At 43.9% G+C, this 21718-nt stretch overlaps 2 protein-coding genes across 2 annotated transcripts; one reads left to right on the forward strand and one right to left on the reverse strand.

Moving 5' to 3' along the window:
* Nucleotides 1-5409: 5409 nt before the first annotated feature.
* Nucleotides 5410-10310, reverse strand: LOC100490847 (up-regulator of cell proliferation). The gene has a single exon (XM_002942050.3). The coding sequence runs from the start codon at nt 10280-10282 to the stop codon at nt 5552-5554; it is 4731 nt and encodes a 1576-aa protein (XP_002942096.3). The 5' UTR covers nt 10283-10310; the 3' UTR covers nt 5410-5551.
* Nucleotides 10311-10763: 453 nt separating this feature from the next.
* LOC101730954 lies at nt 10764-16579 on the forward strand. The gene is made up of 3 exons (XM_031893363.1): nt 10764-10999; nt 11166-16267; nt 16434-16579. The coding sequence occupies exon 2, from the start codon at nt 11446-11448 to the stop codon at nt 15796-15798; it is 4353 nt and encodes a 1450-aa protein (XP_031749223.1). The 5' UTR covers nt 10764-10999; nt 11166-11445; the 3' UTR covers nt 15799-16267; nt 16434-16579.
* Nucleotides 16580-21718: the final 5139 nt, after the last annotated feature.

A 21718-nucleotide genomic window follows, 5' to 3' on the forward strand; every position in this document is an offset into this window, starting at 1 on the left:
TCTGAGTTTCCCTTTCCCAAATGTCCCTTCTTCAGTAAAGTATTGGTATATCCCTGTAAAGGCTGAGCACAAGCAATGATCCTCTTGGTTTGGAACTGCCCTCGGCCAGTGGTTCCCAACCTTCCTAATGCCGTGACCCTTTAATACAGTTCCTCATGTTGTGGTGACCCCCAACCATAAAATTATTCCTAAGACCATCGCAAATATGTGTTTTCCGATGGTCTTAGGCGACCCCTGTGAAAGGGTCGTTCGACCCCCAAAGGGGTCCCGACCCACAGGTTGAGAACCGCTGCCCTAGGCACTTAGGCTCTGTACTCTGCACCCAAGGTCAGAAAGCCTATTGGCACCACAATTTGTTGTGTAACTGAGTGGGCCAGGGGCAGAATCATATAGAAATAACTGAGGTTTTACCAGTTTGGCAAGTGAAATACAGGTATGGCATCCCTTATCCAGAAACCTGTTATCCAGAAAGTTCTGAATTACAGAAAGACCATTTCCCATAGACTCCATTATAAGCAAATAATTAAAATTTTTAAAAATGATTTCCTTTTTCTCTGTAATAATAAAACAGAACCTGTACTTGATCCCAACTAAGATATAATTACCCCTTATTGGGGCAGAACAGCCCTATTGGGTTTATTTAATGGTTAAATGATTCCCTTTTCTCTGCAATAATAAAACAGTACCTGTACTTGATCCCAACTAAGATATAATTACCCCTTATTGGGGCAGAACAGCCCTATTGGGTTTATTTAATGGTTAAATGATTCCCTTTTCTCTGCAATAATAAAACAGTACCTGTACTTGATCCCAACTAAGATATAATTACCCCTTATTGGGGGCAGAACAGCCCTATTGGGTATATTTAATGGTTAAATGATTCCCTTTTCTCTGTAATAATAAAACAGTACCTGTACTTGAACCCAACTAAGATATAATTACCCCTTATTGGGGCAGAACAGCCCTATTGGGTTTATTTAATGGTTAAATGATTCCCTTTTCTCTGTAATAATAAAACAGTACCTGTACTTGATCCCAACTAAGATATAATTACCCCTTATTGGGGGCAGAACAGCCCTATTGGGTTTATTTAATGGTTAAATGATTCCCTTTTCTCTGTAATAATAAAACAGTACCTGTACTTGATCCCAACTAAGATATAATTACCCCTTATTGGGGCAGAACAGCCCTATTGGGTATATTTAATGGTTAAATGATTCCCTTTTCTCTGTAATAATAAAACAGTACCTGTACTTGATCCCAACTAAGATATAATTACCCCTTATTGGGGGCAGAACAGCCCTATTGGGTTTATTTAATGGTTAAATGATTCCCTTTTCTCTGTAATAATAAAACAGTACCTGTACTTGATCCCAACTAAGATATAATTACCCCTTATTGGGGCAGAACAGCCCTATTGGGTTTATTTAATGGTTAAATGATTCCCTTTTCCCTGTAATAATAAAACAGTACCTGTACTTGATCCCAACTAAGATATAATTACCCCTTATTGGGGGCAGAACAGCCCTATTGGGTTTATTTCATGGTTAAATGATTCCCTTTTCTCTGTAATAATAAAACAGTACCTGTACTTGATCCCAACTAAGATATAATTACCCCTTATTGGGGGCAGAACAGCCCTATTGGGTTTATTTAATGGTTAAATGATTCCCTTTTCTCTGTAATAATAAAACAGTACCTGTACTTGATCCCAACTAAGATATAATTACCCCTTATTGGGGGCAGAACAGCCCTATTGGGTTTATTTAATGGTTAAATTATTCCCTTTTCTCTGTAATAATAAAACAGTACCTGTACTTGATCCCAACTAAGATATAATTACCCCTTATTGGGGCAGAACAGCCCTATTGGGTTTATTTGAATGATTTTTAGCAGACAAGTTATGGAGATCCAAATTACAGAAAGATCCCTTATCCGGAAAACCCCAGGTCCCGAGCATTCTGGACAACAGGTCCCATACCTGTACTAACTTTGAGCCAACCCTGGACACGTAGAACGTAAGCGAACATTCGAAATGCGAGTTTATCCGATTTAGACAAGGAGCCCCCGCAAACGCCAAATGTTACAAAAGGAAAAGACATTTAGGGGCTCATTTATTAACTAACGATTTTTAATTTTAAACTCAATTTGGATTTTTTTCAAAAAGTCACAATAAAAAAAGCTGCGACTTTTCCATGATTTACTATGCGTCCAAACGGCTGAAAATCCAAATTCGACAATTTGCTTCAACTTGCTGAGTTCATGTAGAAGTCATCGGCAACGGTCCCTCCCCTTTCTTTGACGTTTTTTTCTGTTGTCTCAAAACTTTACAGACTTTGATTTTTTGATGCAGAGTTTTGTCCGAAAACTCAACTTTTTCAAATAGTTGTAGCAACATTTCGCTTAAAGAATAAGAAAACCTTTTTTTTCAGTAAAATTACTCTAAACAGCCTCCAGAATTACCTACCTTTGTCCCAGCATTCTCTCTGACCTGGTTCCTCAGTCAGAAGGTGATCGTTTTTCTTTGCTTCGTTGTGCAGAGTGAAGCCCCGCCCCCACTTCTTGTTCAGTTCTCTCTTCAATTCGAGTACTGTAGTCGACCTGGAGAGCATGCCTGGAGGCAGCAGGAGCCAATCTGTGCATTAGCAGTTGTTTTTTTTTTGTTTTTTTTTGAGAAACCTGAACAGGAAGTGGGGGCGGGGCTTCACTCTGCACAAGGAAGCAAAGAAAAACTAACACCTTCTGACCTTCTGATTTTCGCAGTAACAATTTGAAAAAGTTGTGTTTTTTGCGACTTTTCTTAATAAATAGTAGACATTCGGGAAAACGAATTCAGTCAAATTTGGAAATTAAAAAAATGATAATTTATAGAGTTTTAGTGAATGTGCCCCTTGATTTCAAATGGATCTCTCACCACTGATACGTCCCAGATACCCCAATGGACTAATATATGGCGATTTAGCATCTGATGTGAAGTTCCCTCTCTGGTTCCAGTACAGACTCTTCCTGACTGTAGGAGGCACAATGTGATGCCTATTGGCCATTACTGCCATGATTTCTCAAAAACAAGACTCAAATCAAGACTAAAAAGACATTGAATTCAAAATGTTTATTGAAAAGCAAAACTGGGGAACAAAACATGAAAAAAGCATTAACTGGAATATACTAGAGATCGTGTAGCTAATGATTATACTTGGGTTACATGGTGCCGTTATTCTACAGCCATAGAAACTTGTGCTGATGAGCCAGGGGTCCTCAAACTTTTCAAACCAGGTCAGTTCATGGTCCCTCAGGCTATTGAGGGACCAGATTATAGTTAGTCCTCAGACTATTGAGGGACCGGATTATAGTTAGTCCTCAGACTATTGAGGGACCGGATTATAGTTAGTCCTCAGACTATTGAGGGACCGGATTATAGTTAGTCCTCAGACTATTGAGGGACCGGATTATAGTTAGTCCTCAGACTATTGGGGGACCGGATTATAGTTAGTTCTCAGACTATTGGGGGACCGGATTATAGTTAGTCCTCAGACTATTGGGGGACCGGATTATAATTAGTCCTCAGACTATTGGGGGACCAGATTATAGTTAGTCCTCAGACTATTGGGGGACCGGATTATAGTTAGTTCTCAGACTATTGGGGGACCGGATTATAGTTAGTCCTCAGACTATTGGGGGACCGGATTATAATTAGTCCTCAGACTATTGGGGGACCAGATTATAGTTAGTCCTCAGACTATTGGGGGACCGGATTATAGTTAGTCCTCAAACTATTGGGGGACCGGATCATAGTTAGTTCTCAGACTATTGCTGGACCAGACTATAGTTAGTCCTCAAACTACGACCCCCGCTGCGTCCTCACCCCCTGCTACTACCTGTCTGTCTCAGTGTGGTTTTCGGCCTGGGGTCACTGTAAATGATTCCCCTTAGATTTTAGTAGACTACACAAGATTTGAGGTTCCTGCTACGACCAGCCCAACATGTCCATCAATAGTGATCTTCATCATCTGATACTAAAGGTTTAGTTGGAACTGTACTGTTTATGAACTAAACCGCTGGAGAAATGTATATTGCCTTGAGATTGAGACACCAAAGAAGGGCCAATAGCCATTAGGGATGTGGGAGGAAGAGCAGGGGGTAAATAAGGGTGTAAATATTTTGATAATGGGGTACAATTAAAAGCATAGAAGGGTGCAGTGGCTGTTGTGAAGATAAATGAATGTAATTACTTTAATAGCAAAGAGAGTGATATAATAGAGACTTGAGGGCCCGGTTTTTGCCCAGTGTACATGAATGAGATACGTTCTATTAGTGTTCCTGATTGATGAATGATTGGAGCCATAGAAAGCAAGAATTTTAAAGGCAGAATAATGCTCAGTACAATATATTTCCTATAAATCAGCCCTTAAGTACAACAATTTTATATCCCTATACAAATATATATATGTGCCATTCCCAATTGAAACCACTGAAGCCATTTTAGGTTCTACAGCCCATGCTGGGCTGTTCTACATACATGCTAGGCTGCATAGGCCAATGCAAGGTCAGAGCCGTGTCTTTTACTCCTTGACTTCTTCCTGTTACAGTTGGCACTGCATTACTTCCTGTCAGGCTTATCTCTTATATAGAAGGTCAACAGGTTTTAGCTGTTGGGTTTCATTCATTTCCATTTCCAAGATTTTTTAAAACCTGGAAAATTCAAATTGCGGAAAAAGACACAATCTCTAATTTAAAAAAAAAAATTGCCCCTGGGTCTAGTATCCTATGGAAACCAATTAAAAGGTTGCATTTATTGGTCATCTGTTTTAAAGCAAATATCTCATTGGTTGCTATGGGTTACTAGACCTAATAAAAACCTTTGTACTTTTATTAAATTCATCCACAAATGTATAAAAGCAAAGCTGTTTGCAAGTGAGGGAATAGAAGGTTATGGGCAGTGTCGGACTGGCCCACCAGGATACCAGGAAAACCCCCGGTGAGCCCAGGTGTCAGTGGGCCCTCCTGCTCCTGAGCATTTGGCCTTTTTCATGGTCATTCCCTATTTCTAAATGGGAATAAGAGGAGAAATAGATGGGAAAAATAGATGCTAGTATGTAAATAAAAGAGACTGTGAGAATGAAGAGGTTGGGGAGGAAAGGAGGAAAAATAGTTTGGAGAGTCTAAGGTTTTCTGGTGGGCCCCTGGGGTCCCAGTCCTACACTGGTTATGGGAGATAGCTCTTAGTACAAGTTGATCCAGGGAGTGGTCCAATTGCCATCTTGGGGTCAGGAAGGAATTGGGCAAATTAGAGAGGCTTCAGGTGGGGTTTTTGCCTTCCTCTGGATCAACTAGCAGTTAGGCAGGTTATATCAGCGCTGCGGAATATGTTGGCGCTTTATAAATCAATGTTAATAATAATATATAGGCATTATGGTTGAACGTGATGGACCTACGTCTTTTTTCAACCTAACTTACTATGTTACTATGTTTGTAGAAGATACCAAAGCACAATGATGCAATGAATTTGGGAGGACAATGTAAGAAGAAAAACAGGTTAACTGTGTTTTACTTTTTACTTCATGAAAAATGTTTCTTCTAGGCTTCTCAGAGCTTCCTCGGCAGTCAGAACCTTCCAGTCTTCTGCCAACTTAGCTGTTTCTGCCAAATAGGCATCTGCAAACTCTTTGTTAAACTCTTTAAAGATGTATTTCCAGTAATGAAACGATTCCCCAGAGTCTGAAGGCTGAATGGTCCAGTCTTGGTAGATGGTTTGGAATTCTTTGTAGGGATGAGGTTTCCAATCTGTTTCTGGGCTTACAAATTGGAGTTCAGTAACAACATCAGTAGAACATATGGAGGTAGCAAGAGAGCCATTTGTTTTCCAGGTGCATTTGGCCAAACCCTTGGGTCTATGAGCAGATGCAAAGTGCATCACATGGTCACTACCCGAGGCCTCACAGGGAACTTTACAGAATGGACAACATTTTGAACAGCCACAGACAGACTTGAACACTGCATCCACGGGGTTGAGTGGTGACTTGGAAAGCACCGATTCGGTACTGGAAGATTTCATTTCTGATGCTAATTGTTTTTCTATCTCAGTGAGATACAGCTGAATGCCATCTGAAAAACTCTGAATGTCATCTTCAATCTGAAAAATGACTACAAGGATTTTGTTCTGTGAAATGACCAGATCATTTCTAAGCTTCTTGCAAAATTCTTGTAAAAAGTCAGAAGTGGTGAGAAGCCCTACTGATCTGAGTTCTTTGAGAACGTCCGTGACTTTCTTGCAGATGCTAGACAGGATGTTTATTTGTAAAGTCTCGAGTTCTTTGGACTTTTCATACTTTTTCAGCATTGTTTTTGTTATCCAAGATTTCACAAACTTCTCATAATAGTTAATATAGCCTAGATACTGGTGAAAGTCTTTCTCTTCTAGAAGGTTCTTGAGCACAGCAAACTGGAAATGGCGACTGCTAGAGAACTCTTTGAAATTTCCACTGTGAAAAATATCGTCGACGATTGCTTTCCCAAGATGCCTGTTGATGTGCTCCACCAGAGCTGGCTTCAGGCACAGCTCACAAAAACGTTGAGCTCTACTTTGACGTTCATCTTTTTCTCGGTGGAAAATATTTTGAAGGCTTGCCAAGTAGTAGGGTTTGAGTTTTTCGAGAAAAAGTTTTGGATCATTTTCCTGTACAAAGTTGTTGTGCATCGCTTGTAGTTTCAGGGCTGCACTTCCCAAAATATTCAGTTTAATGTCCAACTCAAACAAATGTGTTGTGGGTAGATTCAGAACATCTTTCTCCCTGAGTCTCTTATTGACCATGTTGAGCAGTTCATGGCAATATATGCTATCATAGGCATTTTTTTTGTTAATTTGTTCCGTAACATAATCATCACATCTTCTCACCAGAGATCTAGCCAGTTCGTCTATCTTGTTATGGGAAGCACTGGTGAAATATTCTTTAATGATGACTAACGGATTCCAGTTTCCAGCTATGTAATCCTTATCCATCTGGAAAGGTTGTTTTCCATACTGAGATAAGTTTTTTACATTAAGTAACCTCTCCTTTATGACAGCTCCCTTATTGTCCATATCCTTAATAAGATGCCCGAGCATCTCTTGACTGACGTTGAGTTTCTTTATTTGACACTTTGGCAATTCCGAGATTGCTTTTCTCCACATTGTTTCAAACATGCCTTTTGCTTTCTTCTTTCCAATATTTTTGTTCTGTCTGCACTCTATGACAAGACCGCTGACTTTATCCTCAATGACTTTCTGGTATTTGTTCTGGACGACTTGGAACTGATCGTTAGATTTTTTCCGTCTAATAATCTCCTCAATTTTATTAGATGTTGAGTTTTCGAGCTCCTGCCTGAGACATCTCACACTTGCTAAAAATTCTTCTCGGTAACGTTCAATCAGATGGACGTTTCCAGTTGAGCTTTTATAATAATCTTCTATTGATTTTAGCATATTTGTTTCTTCGTTTTTTAAAATTTCAGATACTTTGCTCTTTAACCTCACTTCTGTGTCTGGTTGTATTTTATCAGCTGGCTGATTGGTGATGGTTGTCTCTACCTTCATGATCCAGGTATGAAGTTGCTTGCGGAAGTCCCACTCCCATTCGGAGTATTTTACAGCAAGTTTGTCATACGCTTCTGCCACCAGGCTATTCTTGAAGGCAAAGATGAATTTTTCATGCTTCACTGCACTCCACAAGCTATTTATCCATATTGTAAGTTCAATAATACTCTGCGGATTCTGAATGCCTTTCAGTTGTTTAAGTAGGTGAAACAAATGTCTTTTTAGTGAATCAACATTTTCACTGTATCCTGTGTTTACAGAAGCCATGGGTGGGACCCCATACCAGAGCCCTGGAATGTACCAGTTGTCTGTCTCATGATTATAGGTCATTATATCACTGAAAGAAGTGATTCCACTCTTTTTCTCCATCTTTGCTGCCACTTTAGTCATATCGTTCAGCTGTTCCAACAGTTTCACTCTGTCTCTCATGTTCTTTTCAGGAGCAGACACGTCACTGCAGTTGTGATGGACAAACTGACAAATGGGTTTTTTCCCAATTTCTTTCATTCTGAGGAAGGCATGAGCAACAATCTGCAAAATGTCCCGCATTTCTACTATATTTTCCATAGCCATGTTGATTACTGTGATATCACTCAGCCCAACCACTAGAGTTGCCAGCTCATTATCATGTTCATAGCTGTCCTCTAGAGGTCCAAGTTCTGGAGCCTTCAGACCTTCAGTGTCAATCACTAGGATAAACTCACAGCCCAATTCCTCTCTGAAGTCTTCTTTCACGTTAATCAGTGTCATGAAGGCTCCTCGTGTGCATCTCCCACTGGCCACAGGGAACTGCAGCCCAAACATGGTGTTCAGGAGGGTGGATTTCCCTGTGCTCTGCACTCCCAGCACAGAGATTACTCTCAATTTCCATCCCTTTCCTGTCATGTTGTCCAGTTCAGTCAAAATATCTGTTATCCAATGCATAGGGACATTGGAGGCATCTCCATCTATCAGTTCCAATGGGAAGCCATCCAGCAGGAGCTTTGCAGCAATTTCAGGGAGTTTGCTAAACTTCCTCTGGTTTATATTAATCAGCTTTTCTCTGATGAGTGCACATTCCGACTCATAAAACTGCCCCATCTCACGTAGAAAGTGTTCAACTCCCAAAGAACTACCAGATATCAAACAATCTATCTCCTTTAGCTCTGTATGGTCACTTACTCTTTTACTATAAATCTGACTGTACTTAGCGTGCAAGGTTGACATAACATCTCTAGATATTGAATCAAGACTAAATTTCATCCATTTTAAAAAATTAACCTTCTCAGCGTCAGATAATTGAGTCATTGCAGTTATGAACTTATTCATACCGTCGGGCAGGTCCTGTTTGTTCTGCTCCTGGTGTAGCAGTAAACGCTTCTTTTTCAGATGACACCTATAGTCTTCAGCATTTTGAAGTCCTTGTTTCTTCATTCTGCAAAACTCCTTCTCTAACTGGGACAGTTCTTTCCACAGCTGTCCTTGTAGCTTCATGTTCTTTCTCTTATACTCTACCACATCACCAATCTCATTCGTAATTCCCATGGCCCATTTCTTTGCTTTCTGAAATTCTTCAGCACTCTCATCTACCTTGATTCCAAGCTTGATAGCTTCACCTGACATGTCTTCAAGTTTTACTCTCGTACAAGAATTCTTCATAAGGTCACTTATAATGTTTTGCAACCTTTTGACGAGTTGTGTCTCATTGATCTTTTCCTTGTTTATTATATGTGCTGGGTTAATATTTAGCATAGAAATCAACATTTTGAGAAAACCCAAGGACTTCTTATTTTCATGTTTATCACTACTGGGACTAATAATGAAAGAGACACCCGTCTCAAAACCTCTAAAGCTGGATAACAGTTTATAATCATTCTCAGAAATACTATTGGCAAATATAAACACAGCAGATGAGACTTGCATTAAGAAATGGAACTGGGTCCAGTTAGAGCCCAAATCACCACGAAGATTCGTAACTGCAATGGGCTCTGGGAAAATATCAGAAGTTTCTTTCCCTGCAGGAAAATACCATGATATTTCAACTAACCCACTGGAGATCTTCTTCTGAATGTCTCCGCCCTCCATGTTGTCGTGTATAAAGAAGCTATGACCTTGCTGAGCTGGGCTGAGCACTTGATTGAGGGTTTTAGATTTGGACATTTTGTTTTGGCCCAGTCTCACAAAAGAAAATATAGGCATGGAGATGTTCACCACACTGTCCTCTTTAAACCCTTTGGTCTCTGCTAATGAATGAGGTCTCCACCTCTTTACAATATCTCTAATTGCCCATAGCATGAAGGTGCAGCCTGGTCCATCACCCGCAGGGAGCAGTAGTGGAATGGCAAACTGACACATACACATTTTCGATGTAATCTCCTGTTGTAAAACTGAATTAGATTTATGGAGGACAGCACATAGGATGTCAAGAGGATGCATAGAGTCTGTAGGATTATCATCATCATCAAGCTCAAACTCTTTGAAGATATCTTGATTTGGAATATCTTCACTACTTCTCAGACACCCAGCATTCCTTGCCTCCTTGTTAAGGGCCATAAGCCTTCTCAGGAATGTCCACAGACGATCTTCCTCAGTCGCAGGGTGCACCTCATTAATACTCAGTGGTCCAATTTCCAAGATATTTTGAAGGTTGAACTTGGAGGCGCCATATCGATTCATATTGGGATTTGCCATCATGACACACCACAAACCTCTAGGGTTTCTAGGGGAACACATGAAAATAATAGATTACCATGATGCCATACACCTGTAAATAAAGCTCTGAAGGGTTAGCAGCCCACTTAATGCACTGAGGATCCTGCCTGCTCTTTGTATACCCACCTTCCTGTTTTTATGCTGCTTGGGGGGGCATTTAAAAATAAATAGTGGGCCAAGTAGTGTTGCCGCCCGAGGCAATAGTACCTAGCCCCACACCTGCCAGTCCAGCCTTCACCGCCCTTCCCCCTACCCACTAGCCCAATTTTAAACCACCCCACTCAATCACCAGCCCACTTGCACCACCCCACCCGTTCCCTGGCACTGCTTAACTCATTGCTCCATCCCTGGCTTTTACTCACTTCCATGCTTTGTCCCTGACAGTCACTCCTACACTCCCTCTATTTCATTAACTATATATCCAGTCTCCAATTTGGTCCTGAGCTGTGCCCCCACCCAATGTTCCCTAGGAATGTCCCTATCCTGACTATCCTTAGTGTGCTGTCAGGACAGATATATGTCTTTTCATTTGATTATAGGTATGAGCAGTCCTCCAGCTCCATCTACTGGACACCTGTAGATATTTCCTGGTGTTAGTTATTTGTTTAATAAAGTTAGCTATTGACCCTTGATGTCATAATTCCAGGTCACAGGAAGTAGGTGTTTTCCAGCCTGTGCAGTTTATCTCATGTGCTTTCAGCTTTCTCCATGCTAAACAGGCCCTATGCAGCATTGTTGGTGAGTGTATACAGTTTTACTTGCTTAATATACTCAGCTCCTGCATCTTAGAGAGAGAGGTTTGTTTCTGTTTGATAGCAGATTTATTACATCTGTGTAATGTATATGTATGCATATTGTTTCACCAGCAGAGACACTTATACCATTTCATTTGTATGTATTTCAGTTTTACCCTTTCATCTTCAAATACTCATTAAACAAGTTAACAACTTACACAGTGTGGTGTTTTGAAGAAGGGTTATCTGCCTGTCAATCTCACTTCAGACAGTGAGCAGGACAGAACAGTAGACAACACCACGCATAGCTGATGCAATACAGCACAGTAAAACAACAGCTTGTATCAAGAGGCCCACACGCAGAGTGGATTAGCAAGTACCACAGAGATACAGTACAGCTTCAGTTAACATAGTACCACGTGCTAACTCTTATCAAGATTAGACAGCAAGATGTCTGAACGATCAATCAAGACCAGATCTAGGGTGTCACATTCATCCAGACTCTCAAACCGCTCCCAGGTATCTGACGCTGCGCTTTTCCGCGCAGAAGCTGCCGCTGCACTAGCTCAACTCACATTTACTGGGAAGGAAACAGAGCTAAAATTAGAGAAGACACGCTTAGAAGCTTCAATAGAGATTCTTAACTTACATAAGACCGTGGCAATCGCAAATGCCAAAGCAGATGCATTAGATGCAGCTCTTGACACTACAGAACAAGCAAGTCAGAAATTCACTATGCAGCCTGATGTAAAACCAGAAACTGCTATGCAACGTACCAAAGAATATGTGCTGGAACATTCACAGGAGTACAGTCCATCAATGCCAAGCCTAGAAAAGCTTAGTGAGTACAGAGACAGTGATGTTATCCCATCATCTGAGCAAAATCATAGTATACCTCTCCAGAACATTCCCTTAAAATGTGACTACATCTCACCACCAGATGGTGCTCTGTTACAAGAACAAAAGGATTTCAAACAATTGTATCCTGCTAATGTGAAAACTCCTGCAGCCAGAGATTATAATGACATTCAGTGGACTTTACCTGTTACTAATACATACAGCTATCCTCCTGTTACACGACCAAGGGTTCCTGATAGAGACAGTCATTCTCCAGAGGGATCATACCAGCACACACCAGATGTGAAGCCAGCGCTCCCTATTAAGCCTGATTCAAACCAACTCACTGGCGATCAACAGATGTCAGACTTAGTGAGATTTATGGCACGCAGAGAAATGATAACATCAGGTCTTGTTCAGTTTGACGAGAAACCAGAAAACTACAGGGCTTGGAAGGCGTCATTTAAAAATGCTATAGAAGACCTTCACCTTTCATACAAAGAAGAAACAGATCTCCTAGTGAAGTGGCTAGGTCCAGAGTCCAGCAGACAAGTGAAAGGCATTCGGGCAGTATATGTCAATGATTCTTGTAAAGGACTACAGATGTCATGGCAAAGGTTGAACGAAGATTATGGAGCTCCAGAGAAGATAGAAAAATCCCTGTGGGACAGGATTGACAACTTTGGGAATATCTTTGAAAGAGATTGCAGCAAGAAACTTAGAGAATTCAGTGATCTGGTAATAGAACTGTTGGCAGCAAAAAATGAAGGATGCTTTCTAGGACTAGGTAATCTTGATTCCGCCAGAGGAATAGAAGACCTTGTAAAAAAGCTGCCAGATTCTCTAAAAAGGAAATGGGCATCCCATGGGACCAAGTACAAGGAAATACATAATGTACTATTCCCACCATTCTCTTATTTCGTGCAATTTATCTCTCAACAAGCAAAGATGTACAATGACCCAGGTTTTGCTCAGACGTTCCAGACCTTTGGTGACAACAAGCCAGAGAAATACCGCTACAAGAACACCCCTCAGAGAAGCTCCATCAGGGTGCACAAGACTGAAGTATCTCAAGCTACAGGAAACTCTTCTGCTTTCACTGATGCTAAGACCATGGACTTAACAAAAGGATGTCCGATTCATCACAAACCTCATCCTCTGTACAAATGCAGAGGCTTCAGAAGTAAGTCCCTTGATGAGAGAAAGACTTTCTTAAAACAAAACAATATTTGTTACCGTTGCTGTGCCTCAAATGCACACCTTGCGAAAGACTGTGACAAACCAGTTAGCTGCACGGAGTGCAACAGTGACAGACACGTGTCTGCTCTTCATCCTGGTCCTGCACCATGGTCAGTCAGGCCGCCAGAAGGGAGTGATCATGGCGGGGAGGGAAAGGACAACGGTGCAGAGGCTACAGTAACTACAACATGTACCGAAGTGTGTGGAGGAGACCTTCGAGACAGATCATGCTCTAAAATCTGTTTAGTAAGTGTCTATCCTACAGGACAAAAGAACAGAGCAATCAAACTTTATGCTATTCTAGATGACCAAAGTAATAGGTCCCTGGTCAGGTCAGAGTTCTTTGAAATCTTCGGGTCAAAAGGCCAGCAGTTTCCATATTCTCTCAGAACCTGTGCAGGGGTGATTAACACTTCAGGAAGAAGAGCGCAAGGGTTTGAACTACAGTCTCTTGATGGCAAAACCACAATCTCATTACCCACACTCATTGAATGTAATGAGATACCGAACGACCGGACGGAGATCCCAACCCCTGAGGTGGCTCTTCATCACAATCATCTAAAGTCACTTGCTAGTGAGATACCCAAACTTGATCCATCAGCAGCTATCCTTATGCTGTTAGGAAGAGACATAATTAGGGTCCATAAAGTGAGGCAACAGATCAACGGACCACATAACGCTCCTTATGCACACAGATTAGACACAGGATGGGTCATAGTGGGCAATGTATGCCTGAAAGGAGTCCATAGACCAGACTTAGTACACTGTCTTTACACCAGAACCTCAGAAGAGAGCTGCAGATCCCTCTTTCCACCTTGTCCATACTTCTACAATGTGAGGGAAAACTATGACATGAATGTATGTGTAACCATGCAATCCTCAGTGTCTACGTACAAATCCTCTTGCAAAGAGTTTGAGGATCATGTAAGCCACAGTATCTTTCAGAGAACAACAGAAGATGAGAAGGTTGCTCCTTCTCTGGAAGATCTTGCCTTTATGAAAACAATGGACGAGGGTTTCTACAGAGCAGAAGACAGTAGTTGGGTAGCTCCTTTACCCTTCAAACCACAAAGAAAGCAGCTACCAAATAACAAAGAACAAGTCTTGCAACGTTTCAGGTCCTTACAGAGGTCTTTTAAAGTAAAACCTGACATGAGACAGCATTTCTTTGAATTTATGGGAAAGGTAATCCAAAATGGCCACGCAGAGATAGCGCCACCTCTCAATCCAAGAGAAGAGTGTTGGTATCTGTCTCCCTTTGGAGTCTACCACCCCAAGAAACCCCAACAGATTAGAGTTGTCTTTGATTCAAGTGCACAGTGTTGTGGGGTATCCCTGAATGACATTCTGTTGAAAGGCCCAGACCTAAATAATAACCTCCTTGGTGTGTTGTTACGCTTTCGCAAGGACACCATTGCATTCATGGCTGATATCCAACAGATGTTCTACTGTTTTCTAGTTAGACCTGAAGACAGAAATTACTTAAGGTTCTTCTGGCACAAAGACAACGACCCTGCACAAGACATCATAGAATGGAGAATGAAAGTACATATCTTTGGTAACAGACCTTCTCCAGCAGTGGCCATATATGGTCTTAAACAAGCAGCTTGTCAGGAAGAAAAGGAGTTTGGTGCAGACGCTAAAAGATTTGTAAAAAAAGACTTTTACATGGATGATGGTCTGAAGTCAGTACCCACTGCAGCTGAAGCCATTGACCTCTTGAACAGAACCAGGAAAATGCTAGCATGTTCAAATCTCCGCTTACATAAGATAGCATCAAATAGCAGTGATGTAATGGCTGCTTTTTCTTCTGAAGATCACGCAACAGACTTAAAAGATCTCAATTTCAATGATGATGATTTACCCATGCAAAGAAGCTTAGGCATCTGCTGGGATCTTAAAAGCGATTCCCTGACCTTCCAGGTGTCATCAGAGAAAAGACCCTACACACGAAGAGGAGTCCTCTCTACAATAAACAGTTTGTATGACCCTTTGGGGATAGCTGCACCAGTAACCATTCAAGGGAAAGCTCTTCTTCGTGATCTCACCTCGGAGACTCAAGATTGGGATGCACCCCTACCTGAAGGTAAGAGACTGTCATGGGAAGATTGGAAAGAGTCCCTTCACCAGTTGAAGCACATACAGGTAACTAGACCCTATGTATCCGTTTCTTGTTCAAATGCCAAATACAAAGAACTTTGTGTGTTTTCAGATGCCTCCACGCAAGCAATTGCAGCAGTGGCCTACTTAAAGGCGATAGATTCTGAAAGTCAGGTCCACATAGGTTTTGTGCTAGGAAAAGCTAAATTAGCTCCATGTCCGGAACTTACAGTCCCACGACTTGAACTCTGTGCAGCAGTCCTCGCAGTAGATATAGCTGAATTCATAACAAAAGAAATCGACACAAATATAGACTCTGTCAGCTACTTCACAGACAGCAGAATAGTTTTAGGCTACATTTGCAATGAAAAAAGAAGATTTTATGTCTTTGTTAGCAACAGAGTTCAGCGAATAAGAAGATCCTCTCTCCCTGAACAATGGCACTATGTGTCAACAGAGAGCAATCCAGCTGATCTGGCCACAAGATCTGTATCAGCAGCACACCTGAAAGGTACTATGTGGTTCACAGGTCCACCCTTCTTGAGTCATTCTCACCACTTGAAACCAGAGACTGAAACCTTTACATTAGTGGATCCGGCTCAAGATACGGAGATCTCGTCCTTCTGAAAGATCGACAAACCAAGAGGAATGAATGGCCTATGGGTGGTGTAACAAAGACTTTCCCTGATAAAGATGGCAAAGTTCGCAAAGTGGAAATAAAGATTGCCAGAGATGGGAGTTCTACATTATTCTTCAGACCAGTGACAGAGCTCATCCTTCTTCTTCAGTCTGAAGACCCTGCTCCCTGATTGGACTAGAATGATTGTGGTGATCTTACAGACACCAGGCGGGGAGTGTGCTGTCAGGACAGATATATGTCTTTTCATTTGATTATAGGTATGAGCAGTCCTCCAGCTCCATCTACTGGACACCTGTAGATATTTCCTGGTGTTAGTTATTTGTTTAATAAAGTTAGCTATTGACCCTTGATGTCATAATTCCAGGTCACAGGAAGTAGGTGTTTTCCAGCCTGTGCAGTTTATCTCATGTGCTTTCAGCTTTCTCCATGCTAAACAGGCCCTATGCAGCATTGTTGGTGAGTGTATACAGTTTTACTTGCTTAATATACTCAGCTCCTGCATCTTAGAGAGAGAGGTTTGTTTCTGTTTGATAGCAGATTTATTACATCTGTGTAATGTATATGTATGCATATTGTTTCACCAGCAGAGACACTTATACCATTTCATTTGTATGTATTTCAGTTTTACCCTTTCATCTTCAAATACTCATTAAACAAGTTAACAACTTACACAGTGTGGTGTTTTGAAGAAGGGTTATCTGCCTGTCAATCTCACTTCAGACAGTGAGCAGGACAGAACAGTAGACAACACCACGCATAGCTGATGCAATACAGCACACTTAGCCTGTTGTAGACGACAGCTTATTTCAGTCAGTGTTTGGTAATAGAAAAAAGTTACTTAATGCCTCCAGCACCAAGAACAAAAAAGGAGATCTGGGTGGTCACCAAGTGGGCAGGATCTTCAGTGGAGAAAACTCTTGATTCAAATGGGCCACTGGGAACTGGTGAAAAGCTATAATAAGCATGGTGACTTAAGAAATCATCACTGATGGTGCTAGACTAAAGCTTCACTTATACTCTTGATGAGATTCATATTTAACTTCATAACAATATCGACCACTTTTATTTTGGCAACCCCACCCCAGCAGTGGCTTAGCTAGAGGCCCATGGGCCTGAGAAGATTTTGTTTCTTGGCTGTAAGTGGTTTTCCCTCTTGTGTGCTTTCCATCTTTCCTTGCCACCACCCCAAGCTAACCTATTGGCCACTACTTTTCAATTAAGACCCAATACTGTAACTAACAATTACTTTACAATTCAAATTTCTTGGAATGCCATCCAAACACAAGACAATTGCAGCCATAACCCTAAGCCCTACACCCATATCTCATCCTCTCTGCATTAAATAAATTAAATGAACTCAATACTATGTGCATTCAGTGGTGGTAAACTGTAAAGGACAAGGAATGGTGAAATCATTGTGCCAAAAGTTACCCGATACCCTAGGCCAGTGCTCCTGTAAGCAGAAAACTGCACCGGTCCAGGGTTCTTCTCAGTAAGCACCATGGAGTAAGCCTCTTGTTCACGTGCACGTGGAGTAAAGAAAGAAGAAGCAGGAAGAGACTCACTCCATGGTGCTCGCTGAGAAGAATCCTGGGCTGGTGCAGTTTTCAGCTAACAGGAACATCGGCCCAGGGTATTAGGCAAGTGAATATAGGTAGGTTTTTCACCTCTGCCGGCTTCTTTCTGCGGGCGGGGGGGGGAGGAGTGGGTGGTGATGTCACGGGGTAGGGCAGTGCCATCATGGGGCGTGGTGATCAGTGATTGGCTGATCTCTGTGTCAATCTCAGCGAGTTGGCAGGATGCCATATGCTGCCTGTGTGTGTCATACTCTGCCTGTCCTATGCTGTCTGTGTGTGTTATACTCTGCCTGCCCTATGCTGCCTGTGTGTGTCATACTCTGCCTGCCCAATGCTGCCTGTGTGTGCCATACTCTGTCTGCCCTATGCTGCCTGTGTGTGCCATACTCTGCCTGCCTTATGCTGCCCGTATGCCATACTCTGCCTGCCCTATGCTGCCTGTGTGTGCCATACTCTGCCTGCCCTATGCTGCCTGTGTGTGCCATACTCTGCCTGCCCTATGCTGCCTGTGTGTGTCATACTCTGCCTGCCCTATGTTACCTGTGTGTGCCATACTCTGCCTGCCCTATGCTGCCTGTGTGTGCCATACTCTGCCTGCCCTATGCTGCCTGTGTGTGCCATACTCTGCCTGCCCTATGCTGCCTGTGTGTGCCATACTCTGCCTGCCCTATGCTGCCTGTGTGTGCCATACTCTGCCTGCCCTATGCTGCCTGTCTGTGCCATACTCTGCCTGCCCAATGCTGCCTGCGTGTCCCATACTCTGCCTGCTCTATGCTGCCTGCGTGTGCCATACTCTGTCTGCCCTATGCTGCCTGCGTGTGCCATACTCTGTCTGCCCTATGCTGCCTGTGTGTCCCATACTCTGCCTGCCCTATGCTGCCTGTGTGTGCCATACTCGGCCTGCCCTATGCTGCCTGTGTGTGCCATACTCTGCCTGCCCTATGCTGCTTGTGTGTGTCATACTCTGCCTGCCCTATGCTGCTTGTGTGTGCCATACTCTGCCTGCCCTATGCTGCCTGTGTGTGCCATACTCTGCCTGCCCTTTGCTGCTTGTGTGTGCCATACTCTGCCTGCCCTATGCTGCCTGTGTGTGTCATACTCTGCCTGCCCTATGCTGCTTGTGTGTGCCATACCACAGTATTGTAGGACCTTTAACACTAAATGGGAAGTTCATCTTCAAACTGATCAGTAATAATGTGCAATGAGTCTCAGACTATGAACTGTTTGGACTGGTTTGGAAGTCAGAAGAGCAGATGATTAGTAAAGAGCACAAATAGAAAGACAATATAACAATAAAACAGATGCTTGACAGTCTATTTTCTTAGAATAGGAAAGGGTCATTATTCAAACCGATAAACACCATAAGTGTTTTCCTGATATTTACTAAAGCATTCTATGAGAATTGAGAGAGAGGGAGAATGGGGAAAGACAGCAAAAGAGATAGGGAATGTGGGGGAGGAAAATGGAGAGAGATCACCCCTTAAACCCCTCCTATCTCCATATACTGACCCCCTAACCCCACCCCTTAACCCCTCCTATCTCCATATACTGACCCCCTAACCCCACCCATTACACCCTGTACCTGCTTTGGCAATGCTAAATGTATTTGGTCCTGCCAACAAAGCTCATTTGATTTGATTTGAATAGAGAGAATTTGAGATGGGAAGAAAGAGGGAAAGAGAGAGAGATAGTTTGGAAGAAAGAGGGAGAGAGATACATAGAGAAATAGGAAGAGAGATGAAGATAGATGGGAAGAAAGAGGGAGAGAGATAGAGAGAGAAATGGAAAGAGAGAGAGATAGATGGGAAGTGAGAGGGAGAGAAATGGAAAAAGAGAGAGAGAGAGAAAGATAGAGATTGGAAGAGAGAGATAGAGAGATTGGAAGAGAGAGGGAGAGAGAGAAATGGAAAGAGAGAGAGAGATAGATGGGAAGAGAGATTGAGAAAAGAGATAGGGAGAGAGAGAGCGAGAAATGGAAAGAGAGAGAGAAATCAATGGGAAGAAAGAGGGAGAAAGATAGAGAAAGAGAGTGGGAGGATAGAGGGAGAGAGAGAAATGGAAAGAGAGAGGGATGGGAATAGAGAGGGAGAGATAGAGAAGAGAGAAGGAGAGAGAGATGGGAAGAGAAAGGGAGAATGGGTATGGGAAAAAATTGAACAGAAATGAGGACAGGTAGATGGAATGAGCAAAGAGAGAAAGGTCTAACGTGGAATTAATGAGAGAAACAGAAAATAAAAAAAAATTAGACAAGGAAAGGAGATAGAGACCGAATACATGGGATAACTGCTAATCACATATCTTGTTTTAAATGGAAAAAGAGATGGGGGCTGGAGAAGCCTTGTACTTAGAGTCATGGGAGACTGAGAAAAAAGTTGGGGTAAAAAAAAGACAAAGAGACAGTACATTGAAGCCATTTGGCGTTCTCCCCAACTCACCTGAGCTGTCGCTCTGTCACGGCTCCCTGGTACTTGTGCCGATGTGCCCCACTGAGCTGTCTCTCTGGCACGGCTCCCTGGTACTTGTGCCGATGTGCCCCACTGAGCTGTCTCTCTGGCACGGCTCCCTGGTACTTGTGCCGATGTGCCCCACTGAGCTGTCACTCTGGCACGGCTCCCTGGTACTTGTGCCGATGTGCCCCACTGAGCTGTCACTCTGGCACGGCTCCCTGGTACTTGTGCCGATGTGCCCCACTGAGCTGTCGCTCTGTCACGGCTCCCTGGTACTTGTGCCGATGTGCCCCCCTGAGCTGTCACTCTGGCACGGCTCCCTGGTACTTGTGCCGATGTGCCCCACTGAGCTGTCTCTCTGGCACGGGTCCCTGGTACTTGTGCCGATGTGCCCCACTGAGCTGTCTCTCTGGCACGGCTCCCTGGTACTTGTGCCGATGTGCCCCACTGAGCTGTCACTCTGGCACGGCTCCCTGGTACTTGTGCCGATGTGCCCCACTGAGCTGTCACTCTGGCACGGCTCCCTGGTACTTGTGCCGATGTGCCCCACTGAGCTGTCGCTCTGTCACGGCTCCCTGGTACTTGTGCCGATGTGCCCCCCTGAGCTGTCACTCTGGCACGGCTCCCTGGTACTTGTGCCGATGTGCCCCACTGAGCTGTCTCTCTGGCACGGGTCCCTGGTACTTGTGCCGATGTGCCCCACTGAGCTGTCTCTCTGGCACGGCTCCCTGGTACTTGTGCCGATGTGCCCCACTGAGCTGTCACTCTGGCACGGCTCCCTGGTACTTGTGCCGATGTGCCCCACTGAGCTGTCACTCTGGCACGGCTCCCTGGTACTTGTGCCGATGTGCCCCACTGAGCTGTCGCTCTGTCACGGCTCCCTGGTACTTGTGCCGATGTGCCCCCCTGAGCTGTCACTCTGGCACGGCTCCCTGGTACTTGTGCCGATGTGCCCCACTGAGCTGTCTCTCTGGCACGGCTCCCTGGTACTTGTGCCGATGTGCCCCACTGAGCTGTCTCTCTGGCACGGCTCCCTGGTACTTGTGCCGATGTGCCCCACTGAGCTGTCACTCTGGCACGGCTCCCTGGTACTTGTGCCGATGTGCCCCACTGAGCTGTCTCTCTGGCACAACTCCCTGGTACTTGTGCCGATGTGCCCCACCGAGCTGTCACTCTGTCACTCTGGCACGGCTCCCTGGTACTTGTGCCAATGTGCCTCACTGAGCTGTCACTCTGGCACGGCTCCCTGGTACTTGTGCCAATGTGCCCCACTGAGCTGTCACTCTGGCACGGCTCCCTGGTACTTGTGCCAATGTGCCCCACTGAGCTGTCACTCTGGCACGGCTCCCTGGTACTTGTGCCAATGTGCCTCACTGAGCTGTCACTCTGGCACGGCTCCCTGGTACTTGTGCCAATGTGCCCCACTGAGCTGTCACTCTGGCACGGCTCCCTGGTACTTGTGCTGATGTGCCCCACTGAGCTGTCACTCTGGCACGGCTCCCTGGTACTTGTGCCAATGTGCCTCACTGAGCTATCTCTCTGGCACGGCTCCCTGGTACTTGTGCCAATGTGCCCCACTGAGCTGTCACTCTGGCACGGCTCCCTGGTACTTGTGCCAATGTGCCCCACTGAGCTGTCACTCTGGCACGGCTCCCTGGTACTTGTGCTGATGTGCCCCACTGAGCTGTCACTCTGGCACGGCTCCCTGGTACTTGTGCCGATGTGCCCCACTGAGCTGTCACTCTGGCACGGCTCCCTGGTACTTGTGCCGATGTGCCCCACTGAGCTGTCACTCTGGCACGGCTCCCTGGTACTTGTGCCGATGTGCCCCACTGAGCTGTCACTCTGGCACGGCTCCCCGGTACTTGTGCCGATGTGCCCCA

This window comes from Xenopus tropicalis, chromosome 9, assembly GCF_000004195.4.
Source record: "Xenopus tropicalis strain Nigerian chromosome 9, UCB_Xtro_10.0, whole genome shotgun sequence".
In the NCBI taxonomy this organism is placed as follows: domain Eukaryota; kingdom Metazoa; phylum Chordata; class Amphibia; order Anura; family Pipidae; genus Xenopus; species Xenopus tropicalis.